The sequence below is a fragment of the Miscanthus floridulus genome, chromosome 6 (genome assembly GCF_019320115.1).
Source record: "Miscanthus floridulus cultivar M001 chromosome 6, ASM1932011v1, whole genome shotgun sequence".
In the NCBI taxonomy this organism is placed as follows: domain Eukaryota; kingdom Viridiplantae; phylum Streptophyta; class Magnoliopsida; order Poales; family Poaceae; genus Miscanthus; species Miscanthus floridulus.
Genome location: NC_089585.1, coordinates 39,833,467 through 39,859,770, shown reverse-complemented (window position 1 = coordinate 39,859,770; position 26,304 = coordinate 39,833,467). Strand labels below are relative to the sequence as shown.

Below are 26,304 nucleotides of genomic sequence, written 5' to 3'. Positions count from 1 at the left end.
TTCAAGTCATTGATAATTACTTGCAATCTATGGAATATCTCTAGAATGCTCTCATCATCCTTTATCTTGAAGATTGTCAACTTGTCCTAGAGAATGTATAGCTTGGCACTCTTCACCACTGGTGTGCCCTCATAGGTCTCCTCCAATCTCTTCCACACCTCACTAGCCTTCTCACAATCCTTGATTTGCTCAAACACCTTGGAATCAATGGCATTATAGATGGTGTTGAGAGCCATTGTGTTGCATTGCTTGTTGGCCTTGTCTTGGTGAGATTGGTGGGATCAAGAATCACATAGTCACTCTCGGTCACATCCCACACTTGATCATTGATTGAACTAAGATACATCTTCATCTTTCTCTTCCAATAATCATAGCATGTGCCATCAAAGAATGGTGGTTTGCCCCCCCACATGGTTGAACACAACTTGAGTCATCTTTTGACACCGAGGTTGCTAAGCCTTTAATCAAACAATGACCATGGCTTAATACCTCTTGAAAGGTCCTAATATGGCAAGAGGGGGGTTGATAGAAGGGGAGTGCCCGATCTTTCGGTGAGTGGAGATAATTTCGATCTGGTGGAAGTAGACCCTCACGATCCGACTACGATGAGCGAACCCGAAGCGCCAATGCAATCGCTGAACCAACTCCCGATGGTTACCAACCTCGCCGGTGCGAGATCAGCCTGATCACGAAGATCGTTTCCTGCACGCAATCGAAAAACGAACAAGAAAAAGACGCGAGCAATCACAATTATCGCTCGAAGGTGGAGTTCTGAATCACACAAAGACGGCGTGGAATTGCCGTGTTCGAGAGTAGCTAAAGCTAGATGTAAAACAAAACTCGAGTTGTAAACAAAAGGGACTCCGACTAAATAAAGGGGCGCAGCCCCTGGAGTCCAGATCGACGGCAGGAGGGGGGGCGCCACCAGGGAAAAGGCGGCGGCTGCCAGCCCTAGGCGCCCCACCTGGGCTGCCCTGTTGGGCCATCTTCTTATTCCGCTGGCCCTTCGTTCCTTAACAGCATGATGAAGTTTAATTCTCTCGCACGGGCCCGAGTGATTGGCCCTAGATGATCAACTAGAGGCGCCTGAGGTGCTGCTGGTGTAGATGTACTCGTGGTGTCCTCATCATCCTCCCCTTCTTGAATTGAAGTCGTCCTCGACGGCAACTCCTCATCTTCGCCCGCATAAGGTTTCAAATCTGCAACATTAAAACTCGTGGAAACACCAAACTCCGCAGGCAGGTCAAGGATGTAAGCATTATCATTAATCTTGGTTAGTACTTTAAAAGGACCAGCAGCACGTGGCATCAATTTAGAACGACGTAAAGTAGGAAAACGATCCTTTCTTAAATGCAACCAAACCAGATCACCCGGTTCAAAAGTAACATGTTTTCTCCCTTTACTACCCGCAACCTGATATTTAGCATTAGCAGTAGCAATGTTTTGTTTAGTTTGTTCATGCAAGCTAATCATTTGATCAATATGTGCAGCGGCATCTATGTGTGGAGCGTCCTCAGCATCAAGAGCAAACAAATCAATGGGCGCTCGAGGAATATAACCATAAACAATCTGAAAGGGACACATTTTTGTAGAAGAATGCGTTGCATGATTATAAGCAAACTCAACATGAGGCAAGCAATCCTCCCAACGTTTCAAGTTTTTATCTAAAACAGCCCTAAGCATGGTTGACAAAGTTCGATTAACCACCTCAGTTTGCCCATCAGTCTGAGGGTGACAAGTAGTGCTAAACAGCAATTTAGTTCCCATTTTATTCCACAGTGATCTCCAAAAATGACTGAGAAACTTAGCATCACGATCAGAGACTATTGTATTTGGAATACCATGCAAACGAATAATCTCTTTAAAGAACAATTCAGCAATATTGCTAGCATCATCAGTCTTATGACAAGGTATAAAATGAGCCATTTTGGAGAAACGATCAACAACCACAAAAATACTGTCCCTCCCCTTCTTAGTTCGAGGCAATCCCAAAACAAAGTCCATAGAAATATCAAGCCAAGGGGAAGTAGGAACAGGCAAAGGCATGTACAAACCATGGTTGTTCAATCGTGACATAGCTTTCTGGCAAGTATTGCAACGTGCAACAAGGCGCTCAACATCAGCGCGCATCCGGGGCCAAAAGAAATGAGCAGCCAGCACCTCATGCGTCTTGTAGACGCCAAAGTGCCCCATGAGACCGCCTCCATGCGCTTCCTGTAACAACAAACGACGAACCGAGCTAGCTGGAACACACAGCTTGTTAGCGCGAAACAGGAACCCGTCCTGTATGTGAAATTTGCCCCATGGTTTGCCATGAATACAATGGGCAAAAGTATCTTTAAAATCAGCATCATCCACATATTGATCCTTCACAGTTTGCAGGCCAAAAATTTTAAAATCTAACTGTGATAGCATGGTATAGCGACGAGACAAAGCATCAGCAATAACATTTTCTTTCCCGCTCTTGTGTTTAATAATGTAAGGAAAAGACTCAATGAATTCTACCCATTTAGCATGACGACGGTTCAGGTTTGTTTGGGTACGAATATGTTTTAAAGCCTCATGATCAGAATGAATTATAAACTCGCGATGCCAAAGGTAGTGCTGCCAAGTATGCAAAGTGCGCACTAAAGCATAAAGCTCCTTATCATAAGTAGAATAATTCAAGCTAGCACCACTTAATTTCTCGCTAAAATAGGCAACAGGTTTTCCTTCTTGTAACAAAACAGCACCTAGCCCAATACCGCTAGCATCACATTCAAGCTCAAACACTTTAGTAAAATCAGGCAACTGCAAGAGAGGAGAATTGGTTAACTTATCTTTCAAGGTGCTGAACGCAACCTCTTGCGAATCACTCCAAGCAAAGGGGACATCCTTCTTTGTAAGCTCATGTAGAGGCGCTGCAATGGAGCTAAAATCACGAACAAACCTGCGGTAGAAACCTGCAAGGCCAAGAAAGCTTCGAATTTGTGTGACCGTCGTCGGTGTAGGCCACGCCCGAATGGCATCGATCTTGCTGCTATCCACCTCAATGCCCTGTGGAGTAACAACATAGCCAAGAAACGAGACACGTTGTGTGCAAAACATGCATTTTTCGATGTTAGCAAATAAATTGGCCGCACGCAACGCATCAAAAACAGCACGCAAATGGTCTAAATGCTCTTCCATAGACTTGCTGTAAATAAGGATATCATCAAAATAGACAACTACAAACAATCCTATGAAGGGCCTCAGAACTTCATTCATCAAACGCATAAAAGTGCTGGGAGCATTCGTCAAACCAAACGGCATAACCAACCATTCATATAACCCAAATTTCGTTTTAAAAGCCGTTTTCCATTCATCACCTAATTTCATGCGAATCTGATGGTAGCCACTACGCAAATCAATCTTAGTAAAAATAATGGCACCACTAAGCTCATCTAGCATATCATCAAGGCGTGGTATAGGATATCGGTAGCGAATGGTAATGTTATTAATAGCACGACAGTCTACACACATACGCCAAGAGCCATCTTTCTTTGGAACAAGTAACACAGGAACAGAGCAAGGGCTAAGAGACTCACGAATATAACCCTTGTCAAGCAACGCCTGTACCTGTCGCTGGATCTCCTTTGTCTCATCCGGATTTGTACGGTACGGGGCGTGGTTCAGGAGCTGTGCGCCGGGAATGAGGTCGATCTGGTGCTCAATGCCACGAAGTGGTGGAAGGCCTGGTGGCAAATCTTTTGGAAAGACATCAGCGTACTCCTGCAAAATGTTAGCAACAGCAGGGGGAATATCCAAAGACGGTGTATCATCAAGGGAAACGAGCACACGAGAGCATATAAGGGCATAGCATGGCAAAGTAGCATCGTGTAACTTATCAAAATCAGCACGTGTAGCAAGCAAAACAGGAGCATTTAACTTGATTTCAGAATTAACAGAGGTTGATGGTGCAAGTTGTTTAGCAGTTTTAGCAGCTCGAGCAAGATCATCTTTAAGAATTTGTTCAGGTGTCATTGGATGTATAATTATTTTTTGACCCTTAAACATGAGAGAATAGTGATTGGAACGACCATGATGCAAGCTATCAGTATCATATTGCCAAGGTCGCCCAAGTAACAGAGAGCATACTTCCATGGGAATAACATCACAATCGACAAAATCAGAATAAGCACCCATGGAGAAAGGAACACGGACCGAACGAGTAATTCTAATTTTCCCACCATCATTAAGCCATTGAATGTGATATGGATGTGGATGCTTACGAGTGGGTAAAGACAACTTCTCAACCAGCGCGGTACTCGCCAAATTGTTGCAGCTGCCGCTGTCGATGATGATGCGAATGGATCGCTCTTGCACAACGCCCTTGGTATGGAAAAGAGTGTGTCGCTGATTCGTCTCAGGCGTAGCGACCTGAGTACTAAGAACACGCTGCACAACAAGACTTTCATATCTATCGGCGTCGTCCGGGTTGACATGTACGTCCGTCTTTGCTGCATGGTCAGTGGCAAGCATAGCGGGTTGAATATCGTCAGAATCACTAGCGGAAGAATACTCACCATCGTCACGAATGAGCAAGGCACGCTTGTTCGGACATTCCCGAGACACATGGCCAAATCCTTGGCAACGAAAGCACTGAATATCCCGTGTGCGGCGTGTGGAAGGAACTGCACCTGTGGACGGAGGAGTACCTGCAGAAGTGGCTGCCCGCTCACGTGGTGTAGTGGTGGGTGTGGACGGTGCAGGGGGCGCGGGTGCTGAACCGGATGTCGAGCTTCGTCCTGCAAAAGAGTTAGAATATGGCTTCGAGCGGCGTCCCTGTATTTGACGTTCAGCTTTGCAAGCAAATTCAAATAATGTGGTCATATCATAATACTCTTTGTAATCAAGTATATCCTGAATTTCACGGTTTAAACCACCACGAAAACATGCCATAGCAGCATCGTTTTCCTCAACTAACCCACACCGAATCATGCCTTTTTGCAATTCCTGGTAATAGTCCTCTACAGATTGTGAACCTTGCTGAAAACATTGCATTTTATTAAGCAAATCGCGAGCATAATAAGAAGGTACAAATCTGTATCGCATAGCAGCTTTTAATTGATCCCATGTGGTTGGAACTGTAGCGGGATGTTTTTGTTTATATTCACGCCACCAAATTAAAGCAAAATCAGTAAATTCACTAATAGCAGCTTTAACTTGAGAATTAGCAGGAATATCATGGCATGAAAATTTCTGGTCGACTTCTAATTCCCAATCAAGATATGCAGCAGGATCATATTTGCCATTAAAAGATGGAATTTTAAATTTTATCTTAGCAAAAGAATCATTACCGGGACGGCGTGGCACACGGCGAGCGCGGCCTTGACGGTCTCCACCGTCCTGCTCCGTGTCACCAACATAATCGTTCTGGAGATCTGCGACCAGCGTGCTCAATGAGTCGAGGCGTGACACGATGGTGTCGAGCGTGGTCTTGGTGGCTGTCTGCGAGAGGTCTAGCTGATCGAACCGCTCGTTCGACGTAGTGACCGTGGAATCCATCCGTTCATGCATCGTCTTGATGTCGGTGGCAAGTCCATCAATCTGTGTCCGCATGTCCTGCAGCTCATCCTTCACGTCGTCGCCGTCGCCTGCCATGGTTAGCGCAAACACAAAACCGATGCCAAAATAGGGTGTAACGGTTCACAAGGCGCTCACACTAGTGCTGTTATCAATGTCTTATCCGTTCTTACCTAGCACACAGGGGCGACCCACAACCGACCGGAGGAACTCGCGAAAGATTGGAGCAGCGATTGCCTGGGAACAAAGTCAGCTCGTCGTAGAACTATGTGGAGTTCTGGGTAGGCCGCACTCAAGTCAAGGATTAGCAATTAACGAATGCAGATTAGCGAATGTTCAATAAGTATCCAAAGTACAAGTCACAAGTGCTGGCTAAGACGTGTCCTAGACGTAGCGCAACAAGGTGAAACAAAGGACGATGGAAAGAACTCACAGAACAAGCAAATAGCCCGGATTTTTCTTTTTTTTTCCAAAAGGTACTAGTAGGAATCAACTTTTTTTTTTTTTTGCACTATTTTTTTTTATATTTTTCTCTGAACAAGGATCACAAAAGATGCAACCACAAAAATTGGCACCTACAACTGAGGTGTTATGTGGCCTACAGAAAAACAACACGTTCTCTGAAAAACGTGCAAAACCCTTGACAATTTTTTTTTCTATATTTTCCCAAATTTTTTTGGGGATTTTGACGAAACCAAACAGACCAAAGGTCAGTTTGGGTCGGCTCCAAATGGTGTCGAGATGCTCCACAAAAAATTTCAGATTTTTCTGACAAACGAGCGAAAAGTTATGCCTGTTTTACCGAAGGTATCTCAAGTTATGTTTTTCGGAAGGCACAACACGGCGGCGGCAGTTAGGGCAAAGCGTCCCTAAACTCCAACACCGATCACAGGATCAATCGTCCCTGTGACTAACAGCAGTAGGTAGGCGCCAGATGATGTCAGGAGGGCTGCGATGCAGGAGAAATAACAGCGGCTGGCAACCTATCTAGGGTTAGCGCGGCGGCGAGAGATCACACAAGGCGGCTAGCGGGGGCAAGTCGAGTAATATGGTGGCTTCGACTTGTTGTCTGGGAACGGTGGGTGGGATAGCGGCGGAAACAAAGAATAGCAACGGTGCGGTTGAACTACGACCACGAACACAATCCTAAACCAGCAACAAGACTCGACCACGGAAACAAACTCAACAATGCGAAACTGGAACGAAATTGCAAAGGCACAAAGGTTGATAGGACAGCGGAAAGTAAAATATTTTTTTGGCTTTTGTGGACTCTAGGTAATGAACAAATATGAATCGGGAAAACACTCGATAAAGCTCACCGATCAACCTGGAAATCTGATACCACTTGATAGAAGGGGAGTGCCCGATCTTTCGGTGAGTGGAGATAATTTCGATCTGGTGGAAGTAGACCCTCACGATCCGACTACGACGAGCGAACCCGAAGCGCCAATGCAATCGCTGAACCAACTCCCGATGGTTACCAACCTCGCCGGTGCAAGATCAGCCTGATCACGAAGATCGTTTCCTGCACGCAATCGAAAAACGAACAAGAAAAAGACGCGAGCAATCACAATTATCGCTCGAAGGTGGAGTTCTGAATCACACAAAGACGGCGTGGAATTGCCGTGTTCGAGAGTAGCTAAAGCTAGATGTAAAACAAAACTCGAGTTGTAAACAAAAGGGACTCCGACTAAATAAAGGGGGCGCAGCCCCTGGAGTCCAGATCGACGGCAGGAGGGGGGGGGCGCCACCAGGGAAAAGGCGGCGGCTGCCAGCCCTAGGCGCCCCACCTGGGCTGCCCTGTTGGGCCATCTTCTTATTCCGCTGGCCCTTCGTTCCTTAACAGCATGATGAAGTTTAATTCTCTCGCACGGGCCCGAGTGATTGGCCCTAGATGATCAACTGGAGGCGCCTGAGGTGCTGCTGGTGTAGATGTACTCATGGTGTCCTCATCAGGGGTGAATAGCCTATTTTAAAAAACTACAAACCAACTAGAGCAATTTGATTAGTATGACAAATAGCAAAATGTAAACTTGCTCTAGCTCTACAAGGGTTACAAGCCACCTATCCAACAATTCTAGTTGATATGATCACTAGGCACACAAGAGGCTATGTTGCTACTCACTAAGAGCTCTCAAACTTGCTACACTAAAGAGCTTGCTACAACTAGTTTGCGGCAATGTAAATGAGTGAGTAGGGTGATTATACCATCGCGTAGAGGAGTGAACCAATCACAAGATAAATATCAATTCAATCACTAGGAGAAATCCAAAGGGCAAGAGACAACCAATTTTTCTCCGAGGTTCATGTGCTTGCTAGCACGCTAGTCCCCATTGTGTCGACCAACACTTGGTGGTTCGGCAGCTAAGAGGTGTTGCACGAACCTCATCCACACAATTGGACACTGCAAGAACCTACACACAAGTGAGGTAACTCAATGACATGAGCAATCCACTAGAGTTACCTTTAGGCTCTCCGCCGTTGAAGGTACAAGACCCCTCACAATCACTGGAGTTGGCCACGAACAATCACCAACACGTGCTAAAGCTCCTTCATAGCTCCAAGCCATCTAGGTGGCGGCAACCACCAAGAGAAATAAGAAATCCACAGCCACAATGATCCCCAAGTGCCACTAGATGCAATCACTCAAGCAAATCACTTGGAATCACTCCCAATCTCACTATGATGATGAATCAATAATGAAGATGAGTGGGAGGTGTTTGCTTAGGCTCACAAAGATGTCAAGTATGTCAAAGTGCCAAGAGAGTGAACCCCAAGCTGAGCAAACACTATTTATAGACGTACCCAACCCAAGCTGAGCAAACACTATTTATAGACGTACCCAAACGAATAGAGCCAGAGAGGGGCGCCATGCGTACTGACCGGACATGTAGATGGAAGTGACCGGATGTAGCAACCTCAGTGTCTGGTTGTAGGATTACCGCCATGTGTCCTCCATTTAAATGAGCATTGTTCATCTCCAATGGCTAACTCCCGAGCACGTGATTAGTTAAGTGAAGACCAAACTCACTGCTCGAATGACCGGACCCAGAACCACACAATGTTAGATCATTTCCAGAGAGGTTCCCAAGCCACTTTTAGTTGAACGGACACATCAGGTCAATGGCGACCTGATGCGCCCTAGCGTTCGGTCAGTGCTAAGCCTCTTCGTGCACTCGAGCCAAGGTGACATCAGCGTACGTCACTCGCCACCTAACGTAGAGCTGACGTGTCTGATCGCCACCAACCGCCAGCATCCAACAAGTGACCGGACATGTCGGTGGTAGTGTTCAGTCTCTCCTCAGCCCTCTCGGCTAGCTGCGCCACCTCGCTATAATTGACCGGATGCGCTGTGGTGAGTTCGGTCACCCCGTAGCTAGCGTCTGATCATGGACTTCTTCCTCCTTTTCTTTTTCTAAGTCCACAACCACTTCACCCTTGCTTCCAAGTTGCTAACCACAAAGTGTAGAACTTGTGTGCACGTGTGTTAGCATTTTTTAAAGCATTTTACAAGGGTCAAAGTTAGCATATGCAAGAATTATGTCACCTAGTGGCACTTGATAAACCATTTAGCCAAAGATTGCCCCTCTTTATAGAATGGCTATCGATTCTAAGTCACTCACACCCTCTATGGTGTCTTGAGTGCAAAACAAAAACCTATATTGTACCTTTGCCTTGATCTTCTCAGTTTTTGTTTTTCACTTTCTTCTTTTCCAAGTTGAGCTTGATCATCATCAACACATGTCCATCTTCATCTCCATGGACCTCATCTTGCTCAATCACTTAGATTGGACCACCTTTTCTAATTCACACACTTAGATCAAAGGTTAGTTCAAGGTTTCATCAATTATCCAAAACCAAATTAGGGCTTTCAAGTCTATTGTATGGCAGACATGGTACAAGTTCAAATGATCTTACTTCAACGGCATCCCCGCTGATGAAATCAAAAAGACCTCTCATGTGTCTTGCATCAATGACACACAATGGTGTGCATTGTCCACATGTGGTTAGGTTCCGAGAACAAGGTGTGCGTGTGTGTGTGAACTCATTTATTTCTTGTCTAGTCTTTATGTGGTCTGCTTGTGCTGCAGTCTAACACAATTGTGGTTATAGGCAGTCTCAGAGCAGAACAAGCAAAACCGTGCAAAAGTCAAGTGCCACCACGTTACATGATCTCGCTCATATATTGCCCACCTGCAAGCATATGTAAGTGATGGTTGTGTTTCTCTTTTTATATCAAATATGCAATGCCTTTTGTGTCAACAGAAAGGCATGTGCAATTTTAATAGAAGGACAAAAATAGGAAGGGCATAGGACATGATCAAGAAGTGCTCGTTTTAGAACATGATTGACCTCATGAAGATGTAGCTGTAGTGGGAAACTTCAACAACTTCCATACCAGTAGCAACATGGGACTGAGCCATGCTGCAAGAGATGCACTGGTAAGTACCTTCATTTGCTTTCCTTGAAATCTACTGAAGCCATTGGCATAAAAGAAGGAAAAGTAGGAGGAGACAAAAGTGGCACCATCATTTTGAAGTTGTAATATTACAATAGTTAATATGTTACCTATGCATTGTGCTTATGAATCTCTATCGTCAATAGGCTAAGAAAGACCTATGCGTTACTTGTACTGAAATAATCTCTTGGTTCTGTAATTTAAGTTCTCTTCCTAATCTTTACTCCTTGGTTTTCACAGGAAACTATGGAAACTATACGAGCAGAATATGTTGAGATGTTGTTTCCAAGGTCCTCTCCTAGGCCAGCTGCAACACCTTTTCTTTGAAGAATGCTAGTATCAGGACAAGCTGCTCTAGACTTTGGGAACGGCTTGCTGCTCATCAAGAAAGTTCAGCTATCCTCGCCGAACAAGTGGATCAACTAAAGAGGAAGGCAGAAAACACTGATAGGGAGTTTGAGAAGTTCAAGAAACAACAACAGGAGGAGTACAATAAGCTCCATGAGCATATCATGCTCTTAAGCGCTGGTAACTCTCAGTATTATTGATGCAATGAACATATGTTTTGTTTGCTATTTTGATGTGAAATTTTGGTGGCTTGATATGTGAACTCTGTCAGTGGTTTGCTGCTGAGCTGAATTGCTATTATTTAATTTAGGTTCAATATAATTATGCATGTAGTCATTTTGTGCAACAGTGTAGATCTAAAATCAGATTCTCTAATGTAATGATTGGTGTGCACGTGGTAGATTTAGCATAGGCACGTTGTTAAATAAGAATCTGACACAAGGATGAACTAGTGAATGACACGTGAAATAGCCATGACATGGCACATGGGCCAATACAAACAAAATACATGGTACAAATCCATCCTACCACGTGGTCGAATCAGAAAAAGAAACATGGGTAGCTTAGGGCGCAACACATGGCCCAATAAAATACTGACACGCGGACATACAGTATCGAGACACGTGGTCGAGTAAAAGAAAGATATGTGGGGTATTGTGGTCACACCATGTGGACCAATAAAAATATGACACTTGGTCTAATGAAGAAGTGACACATGACCCAACCGCAACACGACCCATGTGCCAATAGAAAATTGACATGTGCAATAACAGGGTCCCGACATGTGGTCCAGTAAAAACCTGAAACATGCAAGAACCAGAGATGGCCATGTTATGCAATAAGAAGGTGACATGTACCCGAACCATCTCTAATGGAACCAGCTATAGCATGTACACGTGGAAAGCATCTCCAATGGAAGCACCCGCCAGCATGGCTGCACCCTACCACGCATTCCAAAGCAGTTCTATGACGATCAGTTTTCATCATAGATCAATCCAATTCTATGATGATTTTCTAGAATCGTCATAGAATTCAAGAATGGCGCGACTTCTATGACGAACCGTTTTTCATCATAAATTCATCATAAAACTAAAATTATAACGAATTTGGCTCCTTCAGTGACGAAAGTTGATCATCATAGAAGTGGATATTCCTAGTAGTGATACGTAATGGACAGATTGATTGTCAATTATACAACAATTGGTGAGCATTAGTCCCAGAAAGATTGTTATGGCTAAATTATGGGTTATATCAGTAACTACAGGTGTTAAGTCTAGAAGACTGCATATGCATTTGTTGAAACCAAGAACTTGTAGAGCAATAGTTTATAATTCACCAGAAGTTATGGACTCAACAAGAAGTTGAGGATATATACTCCTCCTATAGAAGGGAATACACGCAGTATTAATGCAACTGCATTATTAAAGTCCAAGCTCATTGCATATAAAAATAGTAATAAACCCCCTAATAGAGTGCGCAATATTTTCCAAATAAACCACCACTAAAGCATACATATACACCACTAGAAGTTGGTGCATAGAGAATTATAGTATGTTATTAAATATCTCGATATTAGAGGGAGATGAATGCCCTTATTATGAAATGCCTTGACATTTATAAATCAAAACACACAAATCCAAACTAAACTAGTTGTTTAGTTACACTCCACTATTCTATAGCATGGAGTTATGCCAGATAACTATTTATTTTGATGAGGAGCAACCAAATTAGTTAAAATCTAAATGAATGCTTCTACTCGAAGTTGATGTGGATATACCCGGGATTAATTTCATATCCACTTGACATTGGCATTTTGATCAAATTATGTGGGGACGCCTGCAAATAAGATCTAGTGGCCTAAGTCACAAGCATATGCTCATGAAGCAAGCTTATATGTCATAAAACTCCTCATACTCTTGTAGAGAGATTAAATCAGCCTACTGGTGAGTTATCTCACGATGAGGTTCATCCTGAAGATGAAAATCCGAGGAACGCACGCGTACTATAAAGCTAGGAATATGGAACAATAATGGATCTATCATTTTAGGAAATAACAAAGATCATTATTAAGATGTTTAAAGTCAAAAAATATGCTAATTGCTAAATGAGTCTCTTTGTGAGAACTCGGATCCAGAACAAAGTCCATGGCAAGAGTGCTTGACGCTCTCATATCGGTTTAAATAAAACATGCAATTGAGGCTGAACCAAAAATCGCTAAGTGAATATCTTGAACATGATGTTCGGATAGTTACGGGTCATCGTTGAATAATGGGTGGTGAAAAGCGATGGTTCAAAAGGTCCTAATAGAGACCAGTTCCAGCATAAGTTTTACAAAATATGTTCCGCTATTTAATGAATCTGGCTAATGGCATGAATCAAAATATGTAGTTATGGATTATGAAAATCCATGAAGAGCAACAATGAAATCTCATACCAATATTGTATTTAAAAGAAATGATCTCCCCATAAATATAACAACTCCTTGAAGGATTTTCCTTGAAGGAAAATATGGTTATAAGTCCGAATGCACCAAAATAAGTGAATTCCTTAAAAGGAATAAAGACCCATATAAGAGCCGAGAGATAAGAATGAAAAGAGGAACTAAAAGGTATACCATATAAGCACATGTGCATTTCATGACCTTTTACTATAGGTGTATATATACCTATGATATAACGCGTTCTCCACCTAAAGTTTTGGAATTGAAGTATCCTCTGAAAACCGATATGATATATTTGGTGTTACCAGCAATACTTCCCCTGTTACGCTAGAAATATAGACTTATCATATCTTACTATGTATTAAAGATTCTAGAAGAATCCGTAATCAATCCCAGAAGGAGTCGCGACTATTATGAATCATGAAAATTATAATGATACAAAGAATAATAATTATTAAACATATCTCGAAGATGCATGTCATTGCAACTTTCAAGTGCACAAATATGCATCTTGATGTATGCATGCTAGAATATAATAAATTCCTCTGCATTATTCTCTATCTCAATGTTCTTGAAGAATAGCAAGACAAATGGCATGAAGACTATTATGGAAATCGTGTAATCTCACTGGCACTATCCATGTCTATGTTTATTTTCAAATAATGGTCAATGTCATGGGAATGAATGACTTCAACAGTGGTCATCAGGGGGAGTATTTACAAGATATTGATCGTCATTCATGAGACTTTGCGTCGGTGTTTAATTTATAAACTGGACTAGTAAATTTATATGAATGTCGCGCTACTCTAGGAAAACGATGGTAGCATCCAAAAGACACGAGTATTTATACTGGTTCAGGCCGAAGCCCTACATCCAGTCTCAGAGATGATCAAGTACGTGTTCGTCGTTTGAATGCTCTAAAGTTCTTACAATAGGGGTGCAAGAATGGTGGAAGAGGTAGAAGACAGAGCTAGAGCTAGGAGATGGACTTCCCAAATAAGAATATTGAGTCTAGTGAGGATGGAGAGAATGAGAATGGTAGGGGATTGCCTCGAAAGGAGGCCCTAGCTACCCTTATATAGAGTCCAAGGCTAGGTTATAAAGAAAGAAGTTCTCCCGACCGAGGGATCGTGAGCCCGAGGGAGAGGGCCTAGCTAACTTGGCTTGCAAGTAATGCCATCTTGTGGTGCACGTCTTGGTGTGGCTGTCGTCATGGTCTTGTGCTCATGTCATGGCATGGCATGGCATGACTCGGTGCCATAGTGCCCATCATGGTGGCATTATGGGCACGGTAGTGTTTCGCCAGCCATCCTGTGCGACATAGTCTTGTTGTGGTCTTTGTCATTGCCTCTTGATCATCCGAGGGTGTCGTATGAGAGTAGGTAGCCACCCATGGGTCGCTGATCATTCTGCTACTTGTGGAGTTGGTGGCCATGATCCCGGGCTCTGGGGTCATGGCCCGCGTTGGCTTAGATGGCCTCTAAGTCAAGGCCATTGTCGTGGATCCCATCCTGAAGTGGGTGGGATCATACATATGTCTTGTCGGGTCATATTTAGACGGTGGTTCTCCGTGCTAGCCATCATAGCTTGGCGGTGTTGTCTTGTCTCTGCTGTGTGGCGCAGGGATGGCATCTGACCGGACCGAGGTGACCGTTGTCCCCTCGGTCCTTGCAGGGTCAGTGCGGCATGCCTACTTCTATCAGAGCAGGCGTGTGTGATAGGACTTGATCTCTCCCTACTCCTCCCAAGGGTCGGCGAGAGGTCATGAGCCGCTGCATAGCATGCGGCTAAGGCAGAATGGATGGGTCGTGACTGACCCCGACATCAGTGATTGGCCCGGTCCGCTTAGCTTAGTGGGCTTCAGTCATTTAGCCTCAAACTTAGCTTTTGGTATCGTGGGCTGCTCGAGCGGCTGACTTATCGGTGCCTTGAGATACCTGGGGTATCATAACCCCGACACTTTGAAAGTCTCCAACAATACCTAGAAGGTGTTATTCTAATGGTGACTTCCTAACCTCTGTTGAAGGTTCTATCGTGACACCATTTAAGAAAGTGGGTTTATTGTTTATGTACACTTCATATTTTTACCTCATGAGTTTCAGAAGTAAGATGAGGTTAAGATTATGAATGATCCTTGTAATGTATGCAATATATTTGTTAAGTTCCCATGTGCATATGCTTCCTGTAGAAAGCATTTTTGGCATAGCGAGACAGTTCTGTAAGGTTCAGGGGTAGAACTTCCCTAGAATAGTAGCCCTTCATCATAATTATAGAGAATTCAAAATGATATGATCCAGAAGGTCACAATTTGTCCTGAAGACATATGTCGTACTCTTTTTTTCTTGATGAGTTTTCCTGAAGTTTCTCATGTAAGGTTTTTAATGAGGCAACAATGTGCAAATTCATTAAGTGACAATTATGTAATCTTTCTCCATACTTTTTCCCATTGAGTTTTTTTGGAAGTTTTATCGAGGCATGTATTTGTCATGGTATTCGTCTAAGGAGGAGTTTTAAGAATTTCTCAATTAGAGGATTAATGGGCTCATACCATATATGTCCTGATGGGCTCATACCATATATGCCATGGAGGCTACCATATATGCCCTGCAGGCATCTATATAAAGAACCACATGTATGTCTACATTGGCTAATGAAGAGATTACTCCCCTCATATACTTGTCTCCCGTGTATTCTTGTGTGATGTTCTTGAGGATTGAGAGAGGGAGACTAGATCTATCTAAAACTTCTACATGCCTATTTCTAGGGTCGGGAATGGGAAAGCGGATATGGTAATTTATGAATAGGCCAATTCTCAACACTATTGATGCCAACTTTTTCCCATGATGAGCAACGTAGTACAGGTTATGGGACCATGACAAGACAATTCATGTACAGACTGTAGCTACAACGAGTAAACTGTGGTTTCAACTTGTCCAGACCTACTCCCTCCATTCAGAAAAAAACATAATTCTAACCTTGAACTTGGACACTACAGACGTAGTGTTTGATTTTTCCCGGAGGCTAACGCTCACATATGTCTGGGTTGTTGAAGCCCTAGCCTACTTTGGAAGTAGGGAATCCCTCTGGGATCCTGGCCTTTTCCCGGGGCAAGAAGCCCGCGCGGAAACTGGCCACGGGCCAGATTATGGCGCCGTTTGGAAGCCTACGCGGAGGGGGAGGGCAGCCCGACCCATGCGTTTTCCTTGGGGCGCCACCCCACGTCTCGAGACACCGGGCACGGTTCCCCATCCGCTCGCGGGTCGCTCTGTCTATCTTTCGATGCGAGGAGGTGAGGACCGAGGAGGCGCTGCGCCACCGCCGCCCATCATCCCTTCGACGTGAGGAGGCACTACGCCACCACCATCTGCCATAGGTCTCCGCCGCGCCATCCCTTCGACAACCTCTCGCATCCAGCAACTCCTCGTGGCAGGGATTCCACAGGCCACCACCGCCTCGCTTCACCTCTACCACCCTTCCCCGCTAAACCTCTGCGTTTCCGTCGCCATCGCCTCGGATAGCAGCGCCAGCAGATCTGCTTCCGCCTCCGCAGGTGAGTTCTCCTCCAAACGCATCTCCTTCCCCATTTCTTGATCCACTAGGGTTTCATCCACAACTTTGCATATTTGTGCTCCTTTTTGATGAAGCAATGGTACCACTTCTGTTGTAAATGGAGGAAGCAGAGATTGGAAAGCTCATACTAGCTAGTTGTTCAGGACTCATAGTAGGGGAAAGCAGAGATCGAGTAAGCCACGTAGCTAGAAAATGCCTGCGGTGCCTGAAAATTCAGGTCAACGGTCTGTTGTGTCTGCTTGCCAGCACATACTGAAGATTTAGCTACTTAAGGTTCAATCTTTGTTCAATGTTTGGTGTTTGCTATCTGTTGTAATGCATTCAGCTCATTTCTTTAGTAGTAGACTCTTATATAAATATTATAGGCACTATGGGATACAGTAGCTTTGCCGAGTGCCAGGAGCACTCGGCAAAGGCCCAAAAACACTCGGCAATGGCTTTGCCGAGTGTAACACTCGACATAGAGCACACAGTATCTACAATATCGGCGAACAGCTATTTGCCGAGTGTTTTTTATCGCGCACTCGGCAAATGGTTTGCCGAGTGTCAATAAACACTCGGCAAAAAAAATCTCTTGGCAAAAAAAACCGTTAATGAGATGGCACGGTGACACTCGGCAAAGTTTTTCAAGCCCAAAACACTGGCAAAGTTTCTAAACTTTGCCGAGTGTCAATGCCGCAACACTCGGCAAAGTTTAGACACTTTGCCGAGTGTCACGCCCAAAACACTCGGCAAACAAGCGTGCAACGCCCCGATTTTATGGTCACTTTTCCGAGTGTCCATTATAATACACTTGGCAAAACCAAAACACTCGGCAAAGAAGGTTCCCAGAATAACAGAAAATGGCCTCTTCGCCGAGTGTTTTGGCTTGACACTTGGCAACTCCTCTGTTTGCCGAGTGTTACACTCAGCAAAGCGACCAATACCCCTCTTTTACTAATCTATCACGTATAACGGACCCCTCTCGATTCACAATAAACCATTATAATTCACAATAAACCATCATCACAGACATAATTATATGTCACAGGCACAATAAACAATCATCACAATTCACAATAAACCATCATCACAATTCACAATAAACTGAAACCATCATCACAATTCACAATAAACCATCATCACATGTCACAACTAAGTCACAATACGCCACAAATGCAAATGCAATCACTGCGGAAGCCCTTGGAACCGCTGCGACAAATCTGGGTCTTGAGGCTGATTATTTGATGCCGTTGATTGATTCTGCACAAAAAAAAAAGAGATTGCATGACAGATAGAAAAAAGAAACTAATAGCTTACTGCTAGTACAGTGGACAATTGGACATAGATGTAAAACTAGATCTCGAGCACAATTGATCAAAAATCGATGCCACAACCATTATATTACAAGTACCTATAGCTATAGCTAGCTAGTAGTATTGACAGATTCTTATGTGGTGAATCAGACGATCGATGATGCATTGCTCTCCTCTCTCTACTATATATATATATATATATATATATATATATATATATATATATATATATATATATATATATATATATATATATATATATATATTTTACCATTCACCACTCACGGTAGCTATGTTGATGCACCCACTGAGATCAGTCACAATGTCACATATATATATTGTAAATAAATGAAAATCTGTGCTAGTTCATAAATAAAAGTGCTACATGCATCATCTCTGTTACACTACATGAATTAATGACGGGAGAAAGTAGAACAAAACACTACATGCGTGCTGCACTCATTTTACAGAAAATGCATATGTGGCTTCATTGCATGCCATAGATTCTTAATGAAAAGGGCACACACATCTTTACAGGTGTGCCTTTTGATTATTAGTGTATGTTCTTTTATCCAGATACTTGCATGATTGTGAATGAAACAAGTGTAAAATCTAAAGCTTTGTTTTCAGGAATTCAGAACACTTTAGACCTAGGGCAATAATTCTTTTTGCCAAGTTATATTTTACAGTTAACCAAGAGGTTGGTCATGCAGATATATGAATTGTTCATTTGTGTGACTTTGATACTTTGCATATTTACATAAAAGTAAAAAAAAACACTTTAGGAAAAAAAAATGAGAATCAATTTATACCTAAAAAGATTAAAATCACAATCATTCTGTCTCATACTTGGAAAAATAGATCAGAAATCAACTACAGGATAATTCTTTAAACCTTTAGTTTTATCAAGTGCTAGTTAAAGTGATGCTATCTTCTTTGCTTTCCTCACTGTTTCTATCACGCTTAACAAATTGATGCCTAAATTAGCATAGACGCAATGTTTAATGCATGTCTCATGCTGTAGAACATGATTCCTACACTAGCATAGGAACAATGTTTAATGTCACATTTGCACATTTCCATCATTGCTTCTTGCACTATTCGTGAATGCATACAACAACATGCAAGTTTCAGACAACCATTCACTGACAAGAGTCTGAAACTCTGAATAAACAGATTACAAATGTAGTCATTCAGATTCAGGGAACCTAATGTTCTGCCAGATAAAGTTTGCACATTTCTGTCATGATGAGATCAACAAGCTAACAAGAGAAAAGAAAGCACGCACGGCGCTGGGCTGCTTCTCTGTTCCTTGGTCGCCGGAGCAGAGGTGCACGGCAGCACCATGGCCATCTACGGCGCTGCTTGGGATCGAGCTAGGGACTACGACAGACGGAGACAGGAGGCGCAAAACAGAGCGAAGCTCAGACGATCGATGATGCATTGCTCTCCTCTCTCTACTATATATATATATATATATATATATATATATATATATATATATATATATATATGAGGCGCAAAACAGAGCGAAGCTCAGACGATCGATGATGCATTGCTCTCCTCTCTCTACTATATATATATATATATATTTTACCATTCACCACTCACGGTAGCTATGTTGATGCACCCACTGAGATCAGTCACAATGTCACATATATATATTGTAAATAAATGAAAATCTGTGCTAGTTCATAAATAAAAGTGCTACATGCATCATCTCTGTTACACTACATGAATTAATGACGGGAGAAAGTAGAACAAAACACTACATGCGTGCTGCACTCATTTTACAGAAAATGCATATGTGGCTTCATTGCATGCCATAGATTCTTAATGAAAAGGGCACACACATCTTTACAGGTGTGCCTTTTGATTATTAGTGTATGTTCTTTTATCCAGATACTTGCATGATTGTGAATGAAACAAGTGTAAAATCTAAAGCTTTGTTTTCAGGAATTCAGAACACTTTAGACCTAGGGCAATAATTCTTTTTGCCAAGTTATATTTTACAGTTAACCAAGAGGTTGGTCATGCAGATATATGAATTGTTCATTTGTGTGACTTTGATACTTTGCATATTTACATAAAAGTAAAAAAAAACACTTTAGGAAAAAAAAATGAGAATCAATTTATACCTAAAAAGATTAAAATCACAATCATTCTGTCTCATACTTGGAAAAATAGATCAGAAATCAACTACAGGATAATTCTTTAAACCTTTAGTTTTATCAAGTGCTAGTTAAAGTGATGCTATCTTCTTTGCTTTCCTCACTGTTTCTATCACGCTTAACAAATTGATGCCTAAATTAGCATAGACGCAATGTTTAATGCATGTCTCATGCTGTAGAACATGATTCCTACACTAGCATAGGAACAATGTTTAATGTCACATTTGCACATTTCCATCATTGCTTCTTGCACTATTCGTGAATGCATACAACAACATGCAAGTTTCAGACAACCATTCACTGACAAGAGTCTGAAACTCTGAATAAACAGATTACAAATGTAGTCATTCAGATTCAGGGAACCTAATGTTCTGCCAGATAAAGTTTGCACATTTCTGTCATGATGAGATCAACAAGCTAACAAGAGAAAAGAAAGCATGCACGGCGCTGGGCTGCTTCTCTGTTCCTTGGTCGCCGGAGCAGAGGTGCACGGCAGCACCATGGCCATCTACGGCGCTGCTTGGGATCGAGCTAGGGACTACGACAGACGGAGACAGGAGGCGCAAAACAGAGCGAAGCTCAGACGATCGATGATGCATTGCTCTCCTCTCTCTACTATATATATATATATATATATATATATATATATATATATATATATATATATGAGGCGCAAAACAGAGCGAAGCTCAGACGATCGATGATGCATTGCTCTCCTCTCTCTACTATATATATATATATATTTTACCATTCACCACTCACGGTAGCTATGTTGATGCACCCACTGAGATCAGTCACAATGTCACATATATATATTGTAAATAAATGAAAATCTGTGCTAGTTCATAAATAAAAGTGCTACATGCATCATCTCTGTTACACTACATGAATTAATGACGGGAGAAAGTAGAACAAAACACTACATGCGTGCTGCACTCATTTTACAGAAAATGCATATGTGGCTTCATTGCATGCCATAGATTCTTAATGAAAAGGGCACACACATCTTTACAGGTGTGCCTTTTGATTATTAGTGTATGTTCTTTTATCCAGATACTTGCATGATTGTGAATGAAACAAGTGTAAAATCTAAAGCTTTGTTTTCAGGAATTCAGAACACTTTAGACCTAGGGCAATAATTCTTTTTGCCAAGTTATATTTTACAGTTAACCAAGAGGTTGGTCATGCAGATATATGAATTGTTCATTTGTGTGACTTTGATACTTTGCATATTTACATAAAAGTAAAAAAAAACACTTTAGGAAAAAAAAATGAGAATCAATTTATACCTAAAAAGATTAAAATCACAATCATTCTGTCTCATACTTGGAAAAATAGATCAGAAATCAACTACAGGATAATTCTTTAAACCTTTAGTTTTATCAAGTGCTAGTTAAAGTGATGCTATCTTCTTTGCTTTCCTCACTGTTTCTATCACGCTTAACAAATTGATGCCTAAATTAGCATAGACGCAATGTTTAATGCATGTCTCATGCTGTAGAACATGATTCCTACACTAGCATAGGAACAATGTTTAATGTCACATTTGCACATTTCCATCATTGCTTCTTGCACTATTCGTGAATGCATACAACAACATGCAAGTTTCAGACAACCATTCACTGACAAGAGTCTGAAACTCTGAATAAACAGATTACAAATGTAGTCATTCAGATTCAGGGAACCTAATGTTCTGCCAGATAAAGTTTGCACATTTCTGTCATGATGAGATCAACAAGCTAACAAGAGAAAAGAAAGCACGCACGGCGCTGGGCTGCTTCTCTGTTCCTTGGTCGCCGGAGCAGAGGTGCACGGCAGCACCATGGCCATCTACGGCGCTGCTTGGGATCGAGCTAGGGACTACGACAGACGGAGACAGGAGGCGCAAAACAGAGCGAAGCTCACCGAACTCAGGCAGGCTCTCCTCGGTGCTTGGTTCAGAGCGGAGGGGGAGGCAGCCGAGATGAGGCAGATGGTGACGATGAAGTGTTCCGGCGGGCTCACGATTTCTCCTAACACGCCGTGATCTTTTGGAAATAAAAGGTAGGGTGTGAATCTCCGGGACGAGGAGAATCCAGTAGAGGCGAATATTGAGCAAGAGATGAACAAACCGCGGAGAACGATGACGGCGAACGGAGCTCGGCAATGGCGTCACAGAGCTCTGCTGGGCGGTGGGCTGGGCGGCGGTGGGGTCCCGGGGAGGCCGGCGGGGGTTCAGGCCGGCGGCCGGGGCACAGGGCGGGGGCAGCGGCGGCGGCGTGTGTGAGTGCGTGTGTGGACGGGCACGTGTGTACGTCAGGGGGGTGCGGCCGGTGGTAACATATGAAAGGTATGCCGAGTGCCCTTCATCTGGATATGTGAGTGTCCAGATCAGAGGCACTCAGACATTATTTTTTTATTTTCAAACCATCCGGTACTATGCAGTGGGGCTGGATCAACAAGTGGTAGGTAGAGAACACTCGGCAAAAAACAAATTTCATGCTGCACCGTCCTCCTTCTTTATAGCGTGTTCTGCCAAATTTGTTATGGTGGACTTTGAAAGTACCTCGTCAAATTCACTTAACAATGCATATTTGATTTTTCTACAAATATTATTCCATTATTTCATGCAGTTACAGCTCAAATTCAATTTATATCAATTAAAATTATATAATTACAGTTAATAAATTAAAATTATCAAACGGATCCAAAAAAATTCCCAAAATTTGACATGGACCAATCTATGTTGTCTATTGCCTATACAAAAAGTTTTGAAGTCAAACCCTAATTTGACCGTCACTTTGACTTCAAATTTACCAGATCATTCTCAACTCCTTGATTCTTCTTCGGAGATGCTTCGGTTTGTAAGCGTCGTATGTGACAAATTGTGCGAAACCTTCTCAATTTTTTTTCCACAGTCTCCACGTATGATATTAGGAGATCTTGACAAATCTCGTCATTTTCAGACTTCGTTTGCTTTTTTTAGAATTTAAAAATCATTCGGCCACACGTTCGTGGTCGTGTTTCCTGAACAAAATGTTCGAAATTTCTTTTCATTTCCCGGGTATGACCCCAAAATGGACTCAATAACATGAATATGATTTCTCCACTCAATTTATTCCATTATTTGAATCACTTGCAGTTCAAATTTGACATTAACCAAAAAATTCCTCTAAATGCAATAAATTAATTAAATATAGCAAACAGATCGAGAAATACACCAAATTTTAACATGTAGTACCACATGTTGTATGTGGAGAGCAGAAAAAGTTTGGAGGACAGGAGAGGAACAAAATATTATTTTATCAAGTGCCAATAAAAACACTCGGCAATAACATTATTTTACCGAGTATCAATAAAAAACACTTGGCAAACCTTGTCTTTGCCGAGTGCCCATTAGAGATACTCGGCAAAGTTCTAACGGCAGGGCGGCACACCCAACGGCCGTCACACGACCGTCGCACGCCCAGCGCACGTGCCTGTACTTTGCCGAGTGTCCGTGTTTACCGAGTGTTTCGGTGTAGTTTGCCGAGTGTTTATTATTAGGCACTCGGTAAAGTTAGGTTTTGCCGAGTGCTATCTATTTACCGAGTGTTGAATTAAAAACACTCAGTAAATAAGATATTTGTCGAGTGTCCGATGGAATGCACTCGGCAATTATACTGTTTCCGGTAGTGAGGCACTTATGGTGTTGAATGCGGCAATAATTGGATATGTTGTACTAGCAATTGAAAATTGGAAACGTCAGCGCTTGGCATAATCTCTGCTTAATTTTCCCAAAGTAGCTAGGCACTAATTAGGGAAAGGATAGTAATGGTGATTGTTGTTCCATCTTACTAGCGCTAGTAGGTAGAGATGCACTATTGTCAAAAGGAGGCAAATTGGCCTTTGTGTGATTCTATCGGTACTTCTGTAATTCTGCGTCATCAACATCGCCTCTGGTTTGTAGGGAAAATTATCAATTTCCTGAGCAATAGTTACCTCATCCTCAGGATCAGGTTAGCTTCAATCCTTTGCTTGGATGTTTGCTTCCTCTATTGGTGCTTTAGGAAACCTGCTTGTTGGCTTTGCTCAGCTATTTTTCTCCCAAAATCGTGTTTTCCCCCAATCCTTCTCGTGCTCCAGTTCTTCACAAGTGTGGCTATAGCTAAGAGCTCCCTCAAACTCCAAATGGCAGCTACCAATATCAGCAACCACTAGCATTCATAAGCAAGTCAAATAGATGCAATGCATCCTTTCTGTACCTGAATATTTTGATCAATAAAATAGGGAGCAGATATGTACATGCATGCGTGCTACACTGCTACCATTCGTTCATGTATGTACTTATTTGATTGACTGATAGCTTCTGGTCGACTCACTCAGAAACACTTTTTGGGTTCAGCTTATTGATTGTGTGAACTCAGAGGTTGAAGTGATTCTAAATAACATGATATTAGTCGCAATGGATTGAGTATAGGGGAATGACCTTTTTAAGGCAGCCAAGTTTGCTAAACTATAAATTATGTGAACATGTCTATAGGTGTTATTGATGTAACCGGATGTAGGGAGATGGAAAATGCAGCGACAATGTCTATGTGAGAAGCTTGTGAAAGTAAGTTTAAAGTCAGTTTATTGTAGTGCCAAAATTATTGGTTCCAATTTATTTTTTGTTATCAATCTATTATGTTTGTAATGACTGTATTTGATATGACGATAAATGGATTAGCTTGGTTGGGTGTTAGGTTACATATGATGATAAATGGAGCTATTTTCATAGAAAACTTTGTAGTTTTCACAAACTTAAATGCAGCTATTTTCTCATCGTAGTTTTCTAAAGAATGAGTCTTTAGCACTTACCGAGGCTAATACGCAGTTTTACATTACTTGTATGAACAGATGTGAAGTGGGCTTAATCTGCTAAATCCTTATAAATCTGTGTACTGTTCATATAGGTTGTTTATGGCTGCACCTGACACTTTTGGATAGTCCTACGCTTTCCTTTTGAAAGTTGAAAGCTGATAATGCTAGCTCAACTTTATCTGATCGTTGAAGTTCAGATTGGGGGTAGGAAGGTTAACTTGGAGGTCACACATTTCTTTAAGCATCCGCCCTCTGCGCTGTCACTTCCATCCTCTGATCCTTCGACGAGTAGCAGACCAGCTGGTACAGATGTGTCGTTTGACATATGAAGTTTGCATCTTTATCCTTCTAACTTCATATGCATGTGTTCAAGAGTTGCTATCTGAATATCTGATGACTCATTTTGTAGTCAGCATAGGATGGCTTGTTGCTACAATTCAGTGTATTATATTTACCTAAAAATATAGCAAGAAGATGGAGGTTTGTCCAAACTGTTGTATTCTGCCATTTACTAGTTCGTATTTACCCCTGCATAAATCTGGATTGCACTGGACTAAGTATTGGCTACTTGCTGAACTTTCAGATCTCAAGACTGGATACGGTTTTGTGGCACTTGTATGGATACAGTAGAAGGAATATATCTATCCAAGATTATGTGCTCCAGTGAAGTAGTAGTTTGTTGAGTTCCAAACTTGCCAATAAGTCTCATGCCCCAATTTTATTTTTCATTACCTCACTGGGTATATATGTGGATGGACATGATCATGCGAAAGCCATAGTTTAGCTTTGTTGGAAGATGGTACTCGAATAGTTTCTGTATGAATATATTACTTGTATTAATTAGACTTAATTTTAGTTTTGAAATATTTATGTATTTGTACGGAAAGATTTATTCCTGATATTTTTCATTATTTTGTGGATTTTTCTGATTTTTTGAGACATACGGTACTTGATTGCTTCAATCGTGTGGTCAGTTTTACCAAACGAATCCTTGGAGTATTATATATTAAAATAAAACAGCAGCAGGGAAATTCTCCCAGCAGTCTGTCTAATGGCTACAGTGAAATTCTCCCATACGTGGATATCCACCCCGGGTGGAGGTGGGAACGGAAGATAAAAAAAAAAAATCCACGTCCAAGGCTATATTCCCTAGGCTAAATTGCCCCTGCTGCCAAAGTACTGGCAGCAGCCAGCGGCTCAGGCTGTCCGCAGCCGCTGCCCGGTAAAATGGCCGGTACGCTAGCGGTGGCGTACCGCGCGCCTACAACGCGCGCGTTAGCGTACCGGCCAGGCCTACCACCGCTACAGACAGTGCAGGCGAGGGAGGCGCGCTAAACACTATAGTGCACTGTAGCAGAGGAGAGAGAGAGTTGGTGAGAGAGAAAAGGGGAGGGAGGAGAATAAAATATAGAATAGTGGGTATAGAATATGAGATAAAAATAACACGAGTAAAAAAATATATATATAGAGTAGAGAATGATGACTACCATGAGAATATGCCAAGCGGCTGGCGTTGGAACGGACTCAAACTAGTCCACCTTGCGCAGCAAACGAACACCGAAACCGCGACGTGCGCCTCAAACCAAAACCACCGCCACTGCACATTGTTTATTACTACTCGTATATGAGACGAGATGCAACGAATCCAGCCAAAAC

The 26,304-nt window shown here is 42.3% G+C and overlaps 1 protein-coding gene and 1 long non-coding RNA gene across 2 annotated transcripts in view; both read right to left on the bottom strand.

The window, feature by feature from the left end:
* Positions 1-5,622, bottom strand: part of LOC136460515 (uncharacterized) — a 29,995-nt gene extending 24,373 nt beyond the window's left edge. Inside the window, exon 1 of the mRNA XM_066460176.1 lies at positions 1,113-5,622. Within this exon, the coding sequence (XP_066316273.1) occupies positions 1,113-5,622 (4,510 nt within the window). The remainder of the gene's footprint in view (positions 1-1,112) is intronic.
* An 11,812-nt stretch (positions 5,623-17,434) lies between these two features.
* On the bottom strand, positions 17,435-22,100 carry LOC136458119 (uncharacterized). The gene is made up of 3 exons (XR_010759886.1): positions 21,939-22,100; positions 21,733-21,854; positions 17,435-17,603 (listed from the first exon to the last, which is right to left on the bottom strand). It is a non-coding gene; the product is annotated as an uncharacterized lncRNA (long non-coding RNA).
* Between the last annotated feature and the right edge of the window lie 4,204 nt (positions 22,101-26,304).